The sequence below is a fragment of the Helobdella robusta genome, assembly GCF_000326865.2.
Source record: "Helobdella robusta unplaced genomic scaffold HELROscaffold_1, whole genome shotgun sequence".
Classification (NCBI taxonomy): domain Eukaryota; kingdom Metazoa; phylum Annelida; class Clitellata; order Rhynchobdellida; family Glossiphoniidae; genus Helobdella; species Helobdella robusta.
Window position 1 is genome coordinate 3,962,233 of NW_008703570.1, and position 20,458 is coordinate 3,982,690.

At 33.6% G+C, this 20,458-nt stretch overlaps 2 protein-coding genes across 2 annotated transcripts; both read left to right on the top strand.

The window, feature by feature from the left end:
* On the top strand, positions 1-16,652 carry HELRODRAFT_62049 (hypothetical protein; the record flags this gene model as incomplete). Its single annotated transcript, XM_009010761.1, has 23 exons — positions 1-138; positions 239-358; positions 683-814; positions 1,029-1,228; positions 2,662-2,786; positions 3,092-3,250; positions 6,144-6,345; positions 6,409-6,566; positions 6,724-6,880; positions 7,005-7,160; positions 7,770-7,837; positions 8,113-8,273; positions 10,230-10,408; positions 10,751-10,925; positions 11,126-11,242; positions 11,324-11,476; positions 11,699-11,799; positions 13,177-13,435; positions 13,501-13,598; positions 13,850-14,000; positions 14,285-14,428; positions 15,847-15,987; positions 16,344-16,652. Coding segments are annotated over 23 exons (3,603 nt in total), but the record flags the coding sequence as incomplete, so codon positions are not given.
* A 1,583-nt stretch (positions 16,653-18,235) lies between these two features.
* On the top strand, positions 18,236-19,125 carry HELRODRAFT_158774 (hypothetical protein; the record flags this gene model as incomplete). The annotated part of the gene is made up of 2 exons (XM_009010762.1): positions 18,236-18,340; positions 18,565-19,125. 2 exons carry the CDS (start codon positions 18,236-18,238, stop codon positions 19,123-19,125), a joined length of 666 nt encoding a protein of 221 aa, XP_009009010.1.
* Positions 19,126-20,458: the final 1,333 nt, after the last annotated feature.

The following is a 20,458-nucleotide window of genomic DNA, read 5'->3' on the forward strand; positions in this document are numbered from 1 at the left end:
TTGCAGAAATGTTTTACTCCATCACAGTATTTAGCAAATATGACACTGAACTCAGATGAATGGTTAAAGTACCAACATGTCACTAAAACTGCATTTATAACTAAATTATTTGACCTGCAACAAATTTCATTTCAGCTTGTTAGTTTTCTGAGTTTTATGTTTATATATCAGCAAAGTTATTTTTATGTTTTTTGCTATTTTTAATTTTATTAAATTTCAAAATAATATTTTAATCCAGAACACAACAGTTCCTCCAAATCAACCACTTTTTCAACCGGTTCCATCAGAGATCATATTCAGGAATTTTAATCCATTTTGTGATATCAGTTTGCCTCTTGTTCTTCGAAATGATGATTCTGTGAGAAATTTCTTTCAAATAAAAATTTTTTATAAAAAATAATGCTTAGTTATTTTTTTTTTATTGACTGATTATTAGTTAATTATAAATTCTTGAATCTTCATGATCTGTTGTATATTTCATTTTTTTTCATGTATAATTACATATGTTATTTTTTTAATTTAAACTCTTTGTGTTTATTATACAAGGAGGAATGGTGTGTTTGGTTTTATAAAGAAACTTTCAGCTTAAGAATAGAATATATTTTGTTGATCTAGAACTGGTTTAAGACATGAAAATACAAAATAGTAACATAGTAAAAGTGTCCCAATAAAATGAACATAGGTCCCAAGGTGTGTAAAAGTTTCAATTCAAGATTCCCCATACTTTCAAATAATTTCTCCTCCTGCTCTAGGCAAGATTGGACCGGGATTATCCGTTACCTACAAAATTTTATTCTCACCTCAAGAATGTCAAGTCAGTTTACAGTTAAACTTTATTTTGTATTCAGATCTTATTTATTCTTTTTATTTTGATAAATTTAAATTCATTAATTGAAATTTTTTTTTTCATAAAAACTGTCATCATAATATATTTTTAATAAACTTTTACATTCTTTAACTTGTATGACACTATTTTCATACATTGCAATTTTTAATATTTTCATCATATGGGTCTCTTGTTTAATTAGGATTATGAGCATAAAGTCGTATGTACAACAGAGCGAGAAGAGTTCGTTGTACCAATCAAAGCCATCGGACCAAGAGCAATACTGGACTTCAATGATGTCATAGATTTTTCCGCCTGTCCAGTCAAATACTTAACATCCAAAACTATTTTTATAAGAAACATTGGGAATTGCACAGCTCATTTTACACTTTCTACAGATTGGTGGCTGTTTGTTTTTACATTTGTTTCATCCGTCATGATTTCAAATATGATGTTTTCTGTGCAATATTTTTCAAAATTGGTTTTTAAATAATTTTTTAATAATTTTTTGAAAAGGTTTTTGAAAAATTTTACGCTGTGCATGAAAATTAGTTGTTGAATCTGGCATAGTATTGCGCTAAAAACGTAAAAAATTATAACATATGGAAGTTTGCCGATTTTTGGAGAGTAATGAAAAAGCAAATCTATTCCCATACGAAGCATACTCTACCATTTCGTCCAGCGCTTAAAATAAGCGTCGAATAATTTTTAAGGTTTATTTTTATTGACTATTCTCCGTGATACCCACAATGGAAGGATTACTCTGTTTTACTAGGTCTTGCACTTCATTCTCGCGATCATCTCGGGCGGGCATCAGTCTGATGTCTTTGTTCTAAACCAGACCATAAATGCTTTCTTTGTTATCTATTTTTTCAAACATATGTAGAGCATAATTTTTACGGCTAATTTAAAAACTTGGTACATGAACCGAACGGAAATTAACCTCATTCTGTCTGCTTAGGAACACGGAACAAATATGCCTCCTTCACAAACTGAAACACAGCGTAAATTTTTCTGGATTATCCCTCTCAATTCTTGATCGCTTGCAACTACATGTTAATATGTCGTTACTTACTAGTATGACATTTATGACATCAGCAAATAAACATATGATGAATATCAAATCTTAATATAAAGAGATGAAACGTAACTGCTTCTGTTGTCTTAGTCTTGTAATGTATATTTGTAGTACTTATGTTTGGTTTTTTTCATTACACCATGCTTTCTTTTATGTCTGTTTTTTTCGCTGCAATCTTTTCAAGGTCTATTAAACACTTGAAACAAGTTTGCAATTTTTATGAAAAAAAGAAGAAATTTCATTGATAAATTGCTTGAAAACAAATAAACTGTAGCCCTCTTAGCTTTACAGCGGTTATTAAATTCGAAATATAGAATGAACAATAACGTGAAATTTCAGGAACTTGGTAAAATTTAACAAATTAAACAAGTTTTTTAAAAGTGGAATGAAAAGAAGAAACATGTACCCCATTTAAATATAAAACTTGAATTTTGACATTAACTATACAGCATTTGAGTCATTATCTAATAAGCAACAATCAATATTAGCACTCTATTGCAAGGTTAATGAATTTTTGTCAATGCTGCCCTTTTTTGCACTATAGAGAATAGAAAGAATACTGAAGGACAATTTCAATTTCTATTGCTTGCAATTGCGCCGAAGGACGTGGTGTCGTTATAAAAGGATAATGCGTTTGACTAACTGTTTCAGAGACGTCCGAAAATATGCAGAAATTGCAAAAACAGTGATGATCATAAAGTTGATAATATTGTATAAAAACCAATAAATTTAATTGTGATTGCATTTGTTTTGCCAGTCCTTTCACAGTGACACCGGATACAGGATGTTTAGAAGTGAATGCTAGCATGCAGGTTACTCTGGGCTTCAGACCCATGTGTGTTGGCTGTCACAGAGGCCTGCTCATCATCCACTACCACACAGGTTTCTCTTTTTACATTTTTTTGAATGACTGATTGAGAAAAATGATAATGAAAATAAATATGGCTATAAATAGCTATTTAACTTAATTTTGTGGGTGTTATTGTAATTGTTTAAATTATTATTTCATTTTTCTGTGTATAATATGCTTTAACGATCTTACTCCGTTTTTTATTTTTCGTTATTCTTTCATACTTATCCGTTTTTTATTTTCCGTTATTCTTTTATACTTATCCTTGCATGTTGTGACAGTTTCTGCGTTTGTCAGATTCTGATTTTTTTTTAAATAATAAAAAAAATTATTTCAGGTGAGGATGTGAACGTTGAACTGTGTGGAATGAGTGAGGACCAGATAATAAGGTTGGAGAAGAACGTGGTGAGACTGGACAACACATTCATCAACATGCTTTCTTCTAAATCTGTGACACTGATTAATCGATCAAATATAGTAGCCAACTACAGGTGGAGTCAATATGCCAGCATGCAGGAGGAAAACATGGAGAAACTGAGGTGAGATTGCGCATTCAACTGTTTTTGAAGAAAATTAATTAGCTATCATTAATCAATTATTTGTAATCTAAGTTTTTGTTGAAATTCAAGTTTTGTTTGATAATACGTTGATCAATTGATTTATTGGCTACCAAATGTATAAAGTTATTAAAATTGTTAATATTTAAATTAAATGGGGCAGTATTATATATTTGCAAACAGACTCCGTGACATCTGATGAATATTTTTGTACTTAAAAAATGTATTAGTCACACAAAGGCCGGGATAATTTAAAAGCCCCGTTTTCGTTTATTTTTCAACTCTAAAGCTTCCCTGTCAGACCGACCGGCCATGCTTCCAGCGTCAAAAAAACACTAGGCGCTTGTTCCGCTTACGCCAATCGTATGAGCTTATTACCTGTCTCTTCCGTGTTGTGCCATCATCTAGCGATGATGCTGGAGTGTCGTTTCCAGTGTATTGAAAGGTTGGTATAAAGAGTCAGCCATTGCCCATGCAGCAATCTCTCTCTATGCCGTTGAAAGATCAAAGAAAAAAACGAGTTTGATATAGCTTATTTTTAAACTACGTTGCAGGATTTGCCTGTGTTGAAAAATATTGTGTCTTTCTATAGACTTCAGTTCCTGAATTTCTGTCACGGTTTAGTCTCTTAAACTTTTCCATGAAATTCCATTTTTTAAACTTTTTTTGGCACACGTCCCAAAGGCCGTCCAAAGAAGTCCTGGTCGCAAACAATCGAGCAAGACATGAAAGCTCTAAATTTAAATGAAATGGATACAACTAATCGTCTAATTTGGCGCAAAAAGTTGATGGCAAAGAAAACAACGTCCTACCTCGGGAAACCGGGTCTCTGGACGCAAAGCGAAGATTGATTGAAACTTTTCCATGAAAGGGTATGCTAGAAAGCTGCGGAAGTTTAGAAACAGAACTTTCCATTTTATGAGTAAGCTATCGTAAACTCCACCCAACCTGTCTTAAGTTACTGTTTTTAAAGCGCTTGTGGACGGCTTTCGCCTTTTTTGGTCTCTTTTAGTAAAAAGCTACTAAAAACAGCTTTTCTGGGTTTTTACTTAAGCCATACGCAAAGGCCATAAGCTAGGCTTGGTTGTAAATGACTGTTTTAGACATATGCCTTTGGAACCTTTTTAAAGGTTGTAGAATTTAATCTCCACTATCGCTCCCGGCATTAACAACATTTGTAACAAAATTTGATGCTAATTATTTACAATTGTACGCAATTATAATGTATATTCTATACATATCCGCGTATATTATATAAATATCTACGTACATCATACATACATTGCAAACATCTACATATGTTATATATATATTTATCTACAATTTTACGTGTAATAAATATATATTTACTCACATTATATGCATTTTTAAGTATGTAATATGCGTACATATCTACAAATAATGCCATCATCATATCCATATTTGGTGACTCGTCAAAGTAGAGCCGACAAGATGGTGTAAAACAGCGCAAAAATTTTCCTACAAAATAGCGTACAACAAAATGGAGCGCGACAAAATGGCGCAAAAGTAAATCCAGAAATCATCACTTATTAAATGTCAATTTATAATTGAAATTGTAAAATTTAAATGCGCTGACACGAAATCATTAGAATAATTGTTATAAATTATTATTTTTTAAACTTTGGAACAAAATCGTAAAAAACCATTAACTTAACCTACCTATTATTATGGATATGTTATAATGGATTTTGAAAAGGCGATTTAGAATGCAATAAGCACCGTATTTCCAACCTACAAACTATTTGGTTGTTTATTCCACCTTGGACAATGCCTCGGGCGTAAAGTGCAGAAGAAAATCTTACTACTGCATATACAGCATATTGAAAAATGAAAACATACAATTATTCTTAAAAAGGCTTCTAACTCTTTCATTTGTTCTACTACTGCATCAAGTCTCCCCTGCATTTGGAGTGCTAAGTGAACTTGCCCAGATGTTGTTAAAGAGTATACAAATACTGGGAATATAATTATACTAGTCGTAGTCGTGAGAAACAAAATCGTCAAGTGACACCGAGATTTCTAGTGACTTTTGGAATGTTTGCGATCTGGTGCAGGGAAATCTGCCATGAACAAATAACTCAGTGGATGGGTGGCATCATGCATTTCAGCGTTCTGTTTATTGTCACCATCCGAATGTTTACAAGCTTATTGATCACTTCCGAAAAGAACAGGAGTTAATCAAAGCTGCCAGCAAATCCAAATATCTCAAACTGAACAAACGTCTAACAACAATATTGCCAACTTATTACACCATATCGCGAACGTAATTTTTACGTCACATTGCATATAGTTTGACTTTGTAATTTACATTTTCAAAACCTCTTACGAATATGTTTAAAATAATAACGTTTATTATTTGGTTGAACTTTGTTTTATTTTTATATTTTTAAAAATTTATTTTGAAATACTAACCAATAACTAATGAATTTGTTAAAATTTAGGTTTGCAAATTTTTTTTATAAAAAAAACATTCACGCTTTTATTTTTCCAAAATTTTACCAACAATGCCATATTACGCTATTTCGTCAGCGTTTTGTTTTTATGTTGTTTTGTTGGGCGCGATTTTGTCGGCGATGTTTCGTTGGCGCGGTTTTGACGGCGCCATTTTGTCGGTGAACCGTCCATATATATTACATACATATCTTTGTATATTATACGTGTCTAAATACTCCTACATCTTGGTTTTAATTTTACTGTTGATATTAATGATTTTTGATATATTCAGGATTAAAAACATTGTGTCGTTGACTGAGTCTATGAATTTCAATCAGCCCCAAACAGCCAACGAACCTGTGAACAGTGGTGAACTAGCCACAAATGTACTTGAAATTACAGACAATTTAGTGAACAACAAAATTATCAACAATTTCAATGCAGATACTGTATTTTCATCTCAAAATAATTTCCCGATGGAAGATAAAAACAAAGATATAAAGATATATGTCAATTGTGATATTTTGTCTATAGAAACGTCAAAAAACTTTGTCAACACTGATAATATAAAATTCATCAAGTCCATCGTTCCGCTGCCCGAAAGTTGTGCTGGTCAAGTTGCGGTCAGTGATGGTGCAGTTAGAAATGTTGTGGAGATGTATCCAGGCGAGGGATGTGTGTGGCCTCATTCATCTGTCGACATTAAAGTTACTTTTGCTCCTCGCTCTGATGGTCACTTGGACACGATCATGTATTGCGATGTGGAGGGCAGGGAGACCAGGCTGCCACTTTACATTAAAGGTCATTACATCACTTTACATTAACGATTTTTTATTTAATTACATCACATCACATTAACGATCATTTCATTTAATTAAATTACATTACATTGACGATCATTTCATTTCATGACGAATTTAAAGTTGACGATCATTTAGAAAATTGCTCAACATTCCAGGCCAGGCTCAGGGACCATCTGTGGAGTTGTCGTACGATTCGTTGGACATGGGTGATGTGGTCTTCCATACAACGAACATTTACGAGATCATTCTTGCTAACAAGGGTCTCATTGATGCAGATTTTAAAATTTTTTTGGATGGTTCTTCCCAGCTGAAGTTTGTAGACCACACCTGTTTATAATGAATATATAATGAATATGGAAATTTGAAATTGTTATCATATGTGGTCGTCGTTGTTTATGTTCAACGTCGTCATTAAAATAATGTATCTGAATGACAGATCATGTTTCGAAGTTGAGCCAGAGGCTGGTCACTTGGGAGCAAATATTCAACAAATAATTTGCGTCAGATTCACTGCCAATACACTCGGACATTTTAGTTGCAAATTTAAATTTGAAATCACGAATCAACCGAGAGATTTGTTCGTTATTTACAAGTTTGTTTCTTTTTTATACATTTTCATTTCACCGCTTACTTATAAATATGTATTATTTTTATTCCAAATTCTTCAGTGTGGTGACTTTTCTCCTGTCGACATCTTTTAAGCAATTGTTGTCGCTGGTTATATATAAAACTGCTTTAGTACGCGAAATGGTCAACGTGTTGTAGTTTTTTAGATTCGGTTTTTAATACTCCAGTGCTTGCATTTCTTCATAAGATCATGGCTCATAACCTTCTGCACTAGTAGATCATAATCTCCAGAAAACCTAAGGTTCATTGTAATTCCATCTTCAATGTCAGTGCTGCATACCGCTGATGTTGTTTCCATTTATTCCATTGCTCTATCCAATAATACTGTGAAGTATGGGCAGTAGTAATGGTGATGCGTCACATCGTCGGCTTTTAATTCCTGATTAAATTCCTACTTTAATATCATCACCACCAACAACAACAGCTACACTACCACCACCACCAACAGCAACACCACTACCATTACCACCACCAACAACAGCAACAACACCACCTACAACAACAATACCACCATTAACAACAACAACGATAACACCACCACCACCAACAAAAACAACAACAACAACAACAACAGGGGTTGTGTAGTGGCACCTTCATTTCAGTTCAGCGTAGATCAGTTGGACTTCGGTGCAGTCTCGTGTGGTTCGCTGAGTTCAATTTGTTTATAATACTATTATTAGCCTGCAGTTCTTTATCGTAATTATTTGGTTCCTTTTTACCATTATGACGTCTAAAATTAATTTTTAATGATACATGCTATCATGTATCCGTGAAACGCAATCTGATAGGTGGAAATTAATTTCGTCATTAAATTTAGAGTAAAAAAACTATTTGAAAAAACACTTTTGCGTAATATAGGTACAACATTTCAGATTTGTTGAATGGTTCATTTAACACTGTTTATATTTGTTGGCAAGGTTTTGAAGTAACTAGATCCTTTGTGCTGACCAACACGTCGTTCGTGCCACTGAAGTTTCAGCTAAGGATTCCTTCAGATGGAACAGATGCAGCAGCAGAAAGAGCTGATGCCATTAGAAAAGATTTTAAAGTTTGTATAAGTGTACTTCTATCTCATTTTGTTTTGGTACATGCTTGTAGGTATCTGGTGCAACTTTTACTGTGCACTTTTGTTAGCCTGCTTATTTGCATGTGTGGATATGCCATGTATATCCATTACATGGGATATAATTAATGCCTGGAACATGCAATGACATCTGTATGTACAGTAAACTTTTTGCGCCAAATTAGACGATCAGTTGTATCCATTTCATTTAAATTTAGAGCTTTCATGTCTTGCTCGATTGTTTGCGACCAGGACTTCTTTGGACGGCCTTTGGGACGTGTGCCAGGTACTTCAACATTTGCAAGAGAAGCTATGGCACTGTTTCCACTTCGTTTGACTTGACCAAACCATCGCAGACGGTGTTGCCGGCATTCGTACTTTATATCATCCAAACCAGCACGACGCAAGATTTCGGTAGATTCGATGTGGCCCCTCTGACCAATTCGTTGCATCCATCGGAGCATCTTCATGTCGGTTCGTTGAAGCTGCTGTTCCAGTTTGGTTGCCATTGGCCATGTCTCTGCACCATATAACAACATCGGACGTATCACAGATTTACAAAGTCTTGATCGTAATGGTAGTGGGATGTCACGCCGCATCAATATAGAGGCAAGGAGATGCCATTTATTCCAGGCTGCACGTATGCGTGCTCGAACGACAGCTTCAGCTGTTCCAATACAATCCAGAACATCTCCTAGATATTGAAACGATGTGATTTTCTCTACCTTAATGGCTTCAAAAACATTGCTATTTCGAATTTGTTGTGGATTGATGCAAGCAGGACAAACAAAATTGGACACTTTAGATAAAGTAGCAATTATTTTTGAACAACGTTTGTGACACCACTGGTTACACTGCTACATTTGATTGAATTGTTACCTACACCTGCTTTACAATGTTCACTCATGTGTTTGCATGTTATTATTTATAAATCTATGTTGAATATTTTGTTTAATATTTTTACGCTTGTTCACTATTATTTTACCCAAAACTCACTATGATGGCGTTTTATTTTTATTTTCAAGTGCAAACAGAAATGCATGTGTCGAAAAAACAAAGGAGGCTGCCAGGATTGTGGAAGAGAAAGGAATGAAGAGGAGGAAGAAGATGATGATGATGATAACAACAACGATGAATACAATGAACAAGGTCGTTTTCTAAAATTTTTAGATACAACTACATTTAGATGCTTCTTTTATTTCGTGACTGACGTGTTTTGTGTCGCTGTGGTTGTGTGACAGAAGAAGCTGTGGTAGAGTTTGCACGGACACTGTGATGCAAGAACTTTCAATGAGCTACGGTGAAATCATTGCTTCAACCGAGCACTGAGACACAGCGTGAGGCGGTACAAAAACGCTCTTTTAGTGCTAGCGTCATTTTTTAAAAATTTCTTTCAAGTTTCTTATATACATTTCTTGGGAACAATCATTTGAAATTTGAATATATTATGTTTGTGGAAGAATTGTTTCAACTAATTTGTCGATGGTTATGTACGTTTACTTATCTATCTATTTCACTCAATATGTAGGTTATCATATATTTTGTTACATATTTTATTATTTAATAAACATGTAAACGCAATTTTTCACATTTAATTCATCATTGCTATTTTGTTTGCAGATGTTTATACGAATGGCAGCGAATTTGAAGTTGACGCCGAGGTGTCTCCATACGATCATCCAACTTCCAACTTCAATGGCAACATTGCTGGTGAATGTAATGAGAGCGACGAGAATCCAGCGAATGATGCAAATGTTAACAATCCCAACAAATCTTCTATCGAATCTAAATGTTGTTTCTCTAGACGATTTTTCAAAAATTTTCAGTTTTATAAATATTTGATTAAATATAAATTATTTTATTGATTAAAAAATGACAAAATAGAATTTGAACGCAACGTTTTAATGCGTGTTCGTCATTACAGATTCCAGTGAAATTTCTTTGAAATTCAAAAATGAAAGTGAAAAAGAGAGACAAACTTGCCTAAAGGAATTCACGATATCTCCCGCGTATGGTCAACTAGATGGCCACTCGTGTACTACGATTTGTATACTTTTCTGCTCAAACACAGTAAAAGTTTATGAAGAACTGATGGTCTTTGATGTTGTTGGAGTGCAGAATGACGCTCACTCTATTTTTATCCGAGCTCAGTTGAGTTTCCTCCACCACCATCGTCACGTCACTTTTATGTTTAAGCGTTTTTTTCTCCGTTATTTATTTATTCTTTTTTTGTTACCATTTTATTCTATGGCCTTGCATGTTGTAACAGCTTCTGCGTCTGCCAGATCCTGATTTTTTAAAGAATAATAGTGATTAAAAAAACAACTTTGCATTGTATCGCGCGTTACATGCAATTGCACTCATACTCAATAATTCAATTTTTATAATTATATTTAATTTCAGTTCATTTAATCATTGTCATATCCATCAGCAATTTATTCTTCATCGTTCTCCACTTGACCACCATGCTAACCCCCCCTTCTTCTCAATAGATGCATTCTACCAGAACTGACCTTGCTCTCGCCCAACCTCTTCTACGACCGGGTACCCATCAACCACCCAGCCACCAAATTCATCGAACTTCAAAACTCAACTGAGCATTATGCCAGATATAAAGTTGGAAGCCTGTCTAACAAAGCAATTGACTTGTTCAGCTCTCTGCCTGATGTGGGAATTTTTTAAGCTCTAAAACATTTTTTTTCAACTCAAAAATGTTTTTATTTATTTTATCATAATAAAACACCAATCTAGTTTTATTAACGTAACATTGTTATTGTGATATTAATTGATGATGGGATGATGTTTAAATTACGATTGACAAAAGTTTCAAATGAAAACTGAAAATTTGTTGTTACGTACGACTGCAGGGTATTATAGCTCCAACGACATGTGCGGCAGTTCCCTTGACGATGGTGCTGAAGGAGTTGAAGGACTTGCATGCCTCACTTGATATCTTTACTTTCAAATCAGACAAACCATTTGCTGTCAGCGTTTCAAACTTCTAACTAATCTTTAAATACTTTTTTAAAATATTTGTTTAAAAAATATTGAAACGTGTTGAACAGAAAGTGCACGTGTTTGGTAAGGCTGAAGGTCCCGTGGTGAAGATGTCGTCAACTTGCATTAACTTTGGCAGCACCTGCTGTCTGAGTGGCGTATCGAAGCAGCTGTTCCTCTGCAACCAATCTCCCATCCCCGCTTCTTTCAGGGTTTTTTTAGTACGTTTATTGCTCATTTTTATTCATCTTGCAAGTGAATGTATTGAATTAGATTTCAAGCCAGCGAGCAGTTACGATTTTCTGATAAACACGGTTTGGATGAAAATGAGAAATAATGTGGTCCTTCATTGCAATTAATTTATTTTTTATTAATTATGTTGAACGTATTAGTACAATATTTTATGAGAAAATAAATTTAATAATAAATTGTCATGCGCACAGCAAAAAAATGTTGTGTTCAGTGCATCACCTCTGCAGGATTCCATTCCACCAAACGACACGATCATCATTGTCATCACTGCCTGTCTCGATGATGCAATCAAGTCTGTTCACCATGCACTTTTGTTCACCATGCACTTTTGTTCACCATGCACTTTTGTTCACCATGCACTTTTGTTCATCATGCACTTTTGTTCATCATGCACTGTTCATCATGCACTTTTGATCACCATACCCTCTGCGTTTTTCATACTGTTACCATGGTATGAGTTGTTTAAATGCTAAAGAAGGGGGGCAGAGATAGTTTTAGAATGGTTTAGAAAAATTGTGGGCATCACATCTGTTGAGAATAAAAGTAGCTCCGTAAATAAAAATGTATATTTAAAAATGTTAAATTAAGAAAACCTTTGGATTGTACAATAAAAGATAGAAATTGTTTTAAGGATGTTGAGATATGTCAACAATTCGGAAAGTCTGCAAAAATGAATGTTCACTGTTATATTAAATATATAATAAACTGGGGTTGAAACGTTGAATTTAATGAAAGTGATAAAATATTGAAAATAACATTGAAAATGACACAAATAGCAGATACTATCATAACCATCACTTATAATAATCTCTTTAAGTACTTTAGATAATCATTGATTTATTAGTAATGAAACTATTGGTGGTATCAATCAATCAATCAATCAATCAATCAATCAATCAATCAATCAATCAATCAATCAATCAATCAATCAATCAATCAATCAATCAATCGATCGATCGATCGATCGATCGATCGATCGGTCGGTCGGTCGGTCAGTCAGTCAGTCAAACTTCTTCGAAAGTGATGAAGAAATAGTTTGAGAAGGAGGTAGAGAGTTCCAGAAAAAAAAGCCAGAAAAACCAAATGCAGATTAAGCTTAAGAGTGTTTACTGTTTAGCATGAGTTAAGAAGTAAGAATAAGAAGAATTAACATATCTGATAATTACTTAGGAAATAATTTAGATTGAGATTTGTACATTAACTTGCAAATTTTAAAAACTATTCTATAGTTTATAAGTAGCCAATGCAAAAGAACAAGATGAAAAAAGAATGCTTTACTTGAAGAAAAGAATGTAGAATCAGGAAGACCATAGTTGAGCGAGTTACAACAATCGATCCTAGATAAAACTAATGAATTAACAAGTAGAAGAAGAATCGTCAAGAAAAAGCGAAAGTCTTTATTCTACGTCGATGAAAGTAAGAAAGTAAGAACTCTAGCAAGCCAAGACTATTAATTTGAAAAGAAAGAGACATGCTCAAATCAAAGATAAAATCGAGAGTTTTAGAATCAGGTATAAGACAAGAGAAAAAAACGAACGTGGTGAAAAAACCAACTTTTTTATTATGTAAGGTCCAAAATGTTGAAAAAGTTTAAACGTTTAATTTATGAGAAAAATTGATTTCAATAAATAATCACAGATAGTTATTAAATAGCCCCGTTATATTAAAGCTTTACAGACAGGTTAATGATAGATGTTGAGCATGGAGCCACCCTGACATGTGATCTGCTCGCTCAAGGAAAAGGTCCGACACTGGTCATCGACAGCCAGCTGATGAACGGCATTCGCATCGGTCCTCAGTTCACCAAGTCGCAGTTCAAGTGCAGCTATTCCGTCTGCAATGCCGGCCGCAGAGTGCAGAGCGTCATTTGGTCAACATTGAGTGATAAGAAGAATAAAAAAACTGTTAGAGAACGTGCAAAATCATTAGTAAGCGATTTATATTAATAGTTTCCAAAATATAATCGAAGTAACTTTAAACGTTGATACTTCAGCTCACATGTCACGGTCCCATCTTCATTATGAACCCCCAGCGAATGGAACTTCTCCCTAACCAGAAGGCCACGTTCGATCTCGTAGCTTCTGCTCAGACGTATGTCCCTTGTCATTCATCATAATGTTTTTCAATTAAATTATATTCTCTACAGCGAATAACGTTTAGGTAACATTTATTTAGTCAGCTACGTCAAAAGATGAGAACATACAATAAACTCTATCTTAATTTGCTATAATGGTTTAATGTTTGCCGTATGCACGCATTATGCACATAAAATGCTTTTTTTCTGAGTTAACTTGCTGAAAAACATTTATATTATGTTTATTAACTTTATTACTTATGACAAGACCCTGCTCTGGCGAGGAAACATTGCTATGCCATGTTATAATTGGAAAGGGTGGACTGAGAGAGTTGGCCTACGAAGTCAAAGTTACATATGTGTTTGTTGATCCGCTCATCAAAATGAATGTCTGCCTTATTCAATTTGCCTATAATATGGTTTGTTGGTTTGTTTGACTGTTTGTCTTTGTGCTGTACTTCAACTTTATTTTAAATTTCACATTCCATTTTTAAAACACTGATGAATTCGCTATGCCGTTTTTTACTAATTTCAAATTATTGTCATGAAAATTGTTCATTATTATTTGAACTTTTAATTGGTTAAGATTCATTTTATATGCAAAACGAGTGGTAGAAAATTATAAATATATTTATATTAATTTAATAACGCGATTTCCAATGATTGTATATTTGCACATGTGAACGTTTTTATTACTCGATAGTTGCCTGGTCTGTTATTGAATGAAGAGTGTCAATGTTTTGAAATATCAAATGTGTCCAGTTTGCCGCTGGTCGTCAACCTACAACTTCATCATCCTGCTTTCTCTCTTTCTCACCCAAATCTCTCAGAAAGGCACCACAATATGGTTTGATAAACTGACGAATAATTGATAGATTGGTCGATTGATTTATTGGTTGATTGACAGTGTGACCGTGATCGACCGATGGACCACTTGAATGATTGTTCAGAAACACTTTTTGCTAATCTAGACAGAACCGAGTGAGTTGTGGGTGTTACGCTGCAGAAGCCTGTTTGATTCATTAATTGTTTTAATAGTTGCTGCGTTGATTGTTTAACAGACTGACCGACCTGGAAAAATTTCAATCTGCAGTAAATATTGCTGCTGAACTGTTGAAAAATTGCGAAAGACGTGGTAAATTAATTAGTCTGTTGTAAATCAATCATATCTTTGGATGAGGATATAAACGATACATCGTTATTTTCAAAACATCGACACATCGTTCATGAAATATCGATAGTCAAACTCTCAAAAATTCCAAAAACATCGATAGTAAAATCAAACCAACGTGTTGGTTCGATGTTTTTAAGAAAAATATTGCATTCCTAGGTAGACATCGCTCACTTGTAATTACAGTGTCGGAGGTTGGATGAAAAATATTCGACTCCACCCCCTCAACAAATTTCGACACTGGATAAAAATTTTCGACTCCCTCTCCCGACTCCAGATTTATACTCTCAGAAAAAATTTTCAACATTTGCATCATAGTTTCACCTTATCATTACTACTAAATAAAAAATTACTTTGAATACCCTTAAAAGGTGTCAATGTTATGGACTTCTGAGTAATTTCCTAGTATCCGAGTAAAAAAAACATGTCGTGGTATTTTTCCGCGGACCTAATAAATTTTGATGAACACATGCGGTATTTACCGTAGACGAAGTAAAATTTCGCGGTATTTATTTACCGTGAATCTAGTAAATTTTAACCGACTAACTAACCGACTGACTGTGACCAGCCGCTTATTTATCCAATGGATCGACTAGTTTGAGATAAATGCGTCCAGTTAAAGTTATTTTAAACATCGGTTTGATTGTCTAGTGGGGTGAAGAATGATTATAACAAATATTTTTCATTTAAATGTTGCAAAAAGAGCTCTCTCTTAACTCACTGACCCTTTTCCGTTTATTTTTACCATATTTTTTGTCTGTAATACAGAAATGCTAAACTCAATAACACCACTGCGACTCGCGCATATCATGTCCAAGTAAGTACAAGAGTCGAATCGTAATTATGAATACTAGATAGATGGATAGAATAATTATTCGAGTTCTGCGTCGACATCATTCGAACCAGGTTTCATTGCGTTCATCAGCGTTCAATGTTGCCCTTTTACAACCTAAACTAATTTTACGGACAGTTTACGTTTTTAGTGGGTTTTAGATCAATTTTATTCAGGTTTATCACTTCTATAAAAAATTTCAATAAGATATTAACAATTTTTTTTACATTTATATCATTGATTCTTTTAATGTTCACTAAAGAAATTAAACATGGTCGAGGGGGCAAGTCAGGAAGTGGAAGTTTGGTTCAACCCTCTGCAAGTGGCAGAGCTTGCAGTGAAGAAGTTAAGCGCATGTTTCCAAAGCAGTTTGATCATCACCTATGAAGGCCATTCTAATTCGGTTCACTCTGCATCCTTCTTTCTTCTTTCTTAATTATTTCTTATTTAAACACTTGGACGATTTATTCATTTTCTTTTTAAATTATTCAAATTCATATTTTAAAAGGGTTGATGTTTTTAAATTTTTATTACATTAGCATGACACAAAATGTTTTTTTTAAATTTTTCCATTGAGTTACAGAAGATGAGCAAATTTATTTGGAAACAATTGGTTTATCTTTAATATATATTAAATCATATTAAATTTTGTTGCTTTTCCAAACTTAATAACTACCGATCTATGATATTTTATAAATATTGAATTCCTATGAAGAAATTTGTTCTTCGGAAGTGAATCCAAGTTTTATGATACAACAGGATGACTTGCTGGTGAAAGTGGTCATCAACTACCCAAACCTCTCGTTAGAACATGCAAGCATTGACTTTGGGTGCATTCTGAACGACACGGAAGCATCTAGAGAGATGACGCTGTGCAACAGCGGTGACATGCCAGTCTCATACAAATGGTCATTTCTTGTTGGCGATGAAAGCATCTGTAGCACCAGACAACTCATTGTTAACAATGACGAGGTCAAGGAAAATATGGAGGAGTATGCGCTCGTAGATAACTTTGATGAACTTGACACGCGTAAGTACTTTGAGTTAGGACGGAGATACATTTTTTAATTGTTGAAAAAATAGTTTTTCACGTCAAATTTTTAATAGTACCTAACAGTTTGTTTTAAGTCATTTAATCAATCATTTTGGTTTTCAAAATTTTAAACTTGCCCACAAAATTTGTTGTCAACAATGATTGAAATGTTTTGAAAAAATTTTTAATTTTGTAAATGTAGTGCCTCTTGCAGCCAATACATTAAATAGCAGAAGAAATATCATGACTTTCCCTAATGTTAGTTCAATTGTTTTTTTAAATTATTTTAAAATTGTGTATCCTAATAAAACATCAATAAAACATGCCTTTTATTTTGTTTCGAAAATCAATACTTCAATTTGAAGTACCCGAAAATCTTTGCATATAAAAGAAGAATAAAAATATAATGTTAGTTCAATTTTTTTACAAATTATTTTAAAATTGTGGATCCTAATAAAACATCATAGCAAAATGCCTTTTATTTTGTTTCGAAAATCAATACTTCAATTTGAAGTACCTGAAAATCTTTGCATATAAAAGAAGAATAAAAATATAATGTTAGTTCAATTTTTTTTACAAATTATTTTAAAATTGTGGATCCTAATAAAACATCATAGCAAAATGCCTTTTATTTTGTTTCGAAAATCAATACTTCAATTTGAAGTACCTGAAAATCTTTGCTTATAAAGGAAGAATAAAAATATAATTTGTTGAAAATGTCTGTATTTATATAGGGCGCAGACCTACAAATATTCACAGTTTTGTTAATTGTTTTTGATCATTAATCATCAATGTGTATTTTTTAATTTTATTTTTGCACGTAGAAAATAAACAATGTAGAAAGGAGCTAAATCATTCACATTTGAATACATTATACACATATTTTTATTCTAAATAATAAAACTTTGTTTATTGTTTTCATTGACTTTATCAGTTATTATAGGCTTAGACATTTACATCTTTTCATGCTGTAAGTACGTATTTGCTTGGTTTTGCTGATACATTTCTTTCGAGGTTATTTCGCCTTATTTGAATGATTGTGATCAGCAATTTTCAATCAGTAGGGAAAGAAATCTGATAAAGAAAATTGTCGTTGGAGTCCAACAAGGATCAATCTTGGGTCTATTGTTGTTTTTATCTCTGATCTTTTTGGTGTTGTGTACAAGCACGGTTTCAACTGCCACGCTTTTGTAGATGACGTTTTGATCTACGCTAGTTTCTCTTACTTAAGTTTTGGTGACCTTATTGATAAGCTTGTTGTCTGCTTGTCTAATGTCAGTAGGTGGATGTCTTCCAACTTTTTGATGTTGAATTTTAACATAATAAAGATTTTACATGTGTGGCAACAGATTTCCAAAATTTATATCAAGGTACACGCATTGATTTTTGTACAAATGCAAGCAACATTGTTTTTGATGCTCATATGTCTATAGAGCCACGTATTGGGCGACTTATCCGCGACTGCTCCTATTAATTGAGGCTGCTCAGATCAGTCAGGCACTCACTTGACGTGCCCCTACTTTTGTGTTTATACGTCATGCGTTTATACGTTTCAAATTGGATTACAGCAACAGTGTTTTTTATGGATTATTTTCAAAATTGTCATCCAAATGTCTAAATGGATTTGATTGCGAATGCACAACTCGCTCTCTACATCTCCATTCTCACCGAATATGTTCCAATAATATCAGTTTTTCGACTCTTCCCAGCAAGCTTGCCGCATGTTTTAGAAATTTTTCTGTACCGAGTTCTTCTGTCTGGAATAATTTATCTACTGGGCTTCGTGCTCCTTGGTTTTTTATTTTTTGTTCAGAAAACGTGTAAAAACATTTATTTTTACGCAATATTCGAGCGTGTTTCTTCTCTGGCTACACTTTTGAGATTTTTGTTTGAAAAAACGTGGTATAAATCTTCCAATAATAATTAATTTTAATGAAATGTTTTCAGTGGTTGGATGAAATGAATCAAGTGAATTTTTCTCAAGAGCAACCTAACAGCAGTAACAACGCTAATTGTAATGGAAGTTCGAATGGAGCTTACAACAATGTGCATCTAAGTCAGAATTATAACTTTAACACTAACCATCACGCAAGTAGTTACGATCAGAGTGGGGAAAATAAGGATGAACATAATCAGAATAAAAGCAATAATGCCAGTGCCACTAAAAATAAGAAGAACGTTGTCTCTAACAGGTCAAATAAAAAAAAGAATAAATTAACAAAGTTACTATCCGTCCATGAACCAAAAAAACCAACTGAATTAGAATTGAAGATTGTGGAGTGCAAGATGAATTCAGCAAAGCTGATGAGCGAACGAGAAAAGATTATTCAGATGATGCAGGATAAAATGATTCAGTATAACAAATGTGAACAAGGTGAAATAAGCAAGCAGCTCGTTGGCATTTTGATGGAGGACGTTTCAACTGTACAACCAAGTGTTGAAGAGGTTTGCTCTTTTGAATTTTTTAAAGATTATTCATACATTAGTTTATTCACCCGATTTCATTAATTCATAATAAACTGACATCATCTATTTTCATTTCAATTATGTTTATATGCCAGATTTTTTTATTTCGATGAATACTTCGCAATTGTATTTTGAATGTTTAAATTTCTGTCGGGCGACATTCAAATTAGGCGCCCGCGGCCCACAACCGCGTTTACATATGAATATCTACCCGAGCCTTCATCTCAGCGAACTCTTTCCTGGCCGGGAGCTGCCACTCTACAATTGACCCTCTCAGGGTCTGAAAACACGGGCTGGGTGGACTGTCAACAAGTCTTTTGCAACGTTCATTATTTTCGATGAATTTATCAAACCAAGCCAAATTTCAAGTATATACTTTTTTCATTAAATAAAAAACAAAACAATGAAAATCATATCTCTGCCAATATGTCAATATATACAATATAATAATAATAATCAAAACCGCAATGTGTTAAAATTAACCAGCAAAGACCGACCCAACACAACAGACTGAAAACAAACAGCTAAAACCATGAGAGTTGTCTGCCAACTCGCAGCCTTATGTAGATTTCTACTGCCATTTCTACATAAAAACTTTTTATAACATAGAATAATCAATACTGTTTTCCAAATTTTCTGAAAATTAAGTTTCCACGCCAACTGTAAAGCTTCTATACTTCTTTTATACTTCCTATTAACAGAACAACACTTAGCAAGCGTCTCATATTTGATATAGATTATAACAACAAAATAGACATACATAAAAATGTTCGTTTAAATATATACATACCTACAGGTGGCAAACTTCAAATGCACAATCATCATCATATACATATACTCGTTCTGTCACAATTTCACAAGTGTATCATACCCGCGGTTTAAAATGCATGAAACACACGTTTGCTTCTAATTCTGTCTTAACGCCACTTTTGCATATTTTTCCAGTTTTTAAAGATTAATCAAAGTGTTTCCCATGGTCCTGTTTTGAAGCTTTATGTTATTTCATCGTACCCGAGCAAACCCTTATCTTCAACAAATAAAGTTTTGCGTTGGTCACCATGCAATCATTATTTGGTGCTTCTATGTTCGATTACAATAAATTCATCTATGGCTACATGTTGGTTTTTTAACTTTATTTTTCATTCCCTGATACGTTTGTCATACACAATACAAGAATGTTTGGAAAATGTGTTCATAACAATGAGTTGTCAGATGATCACTAAAGCGCAGTGGTTTATTTATGGTGATAGGTGGAAATCAGACAATTTCATTCAATTTTTAGAAGAAATTTGAATGCAATCTAGCAGGCAGAGAATATTTACCAATGCCACACCAATGTTCTAAATACTTTTTCACGTTGAAGCTGCATCATTTC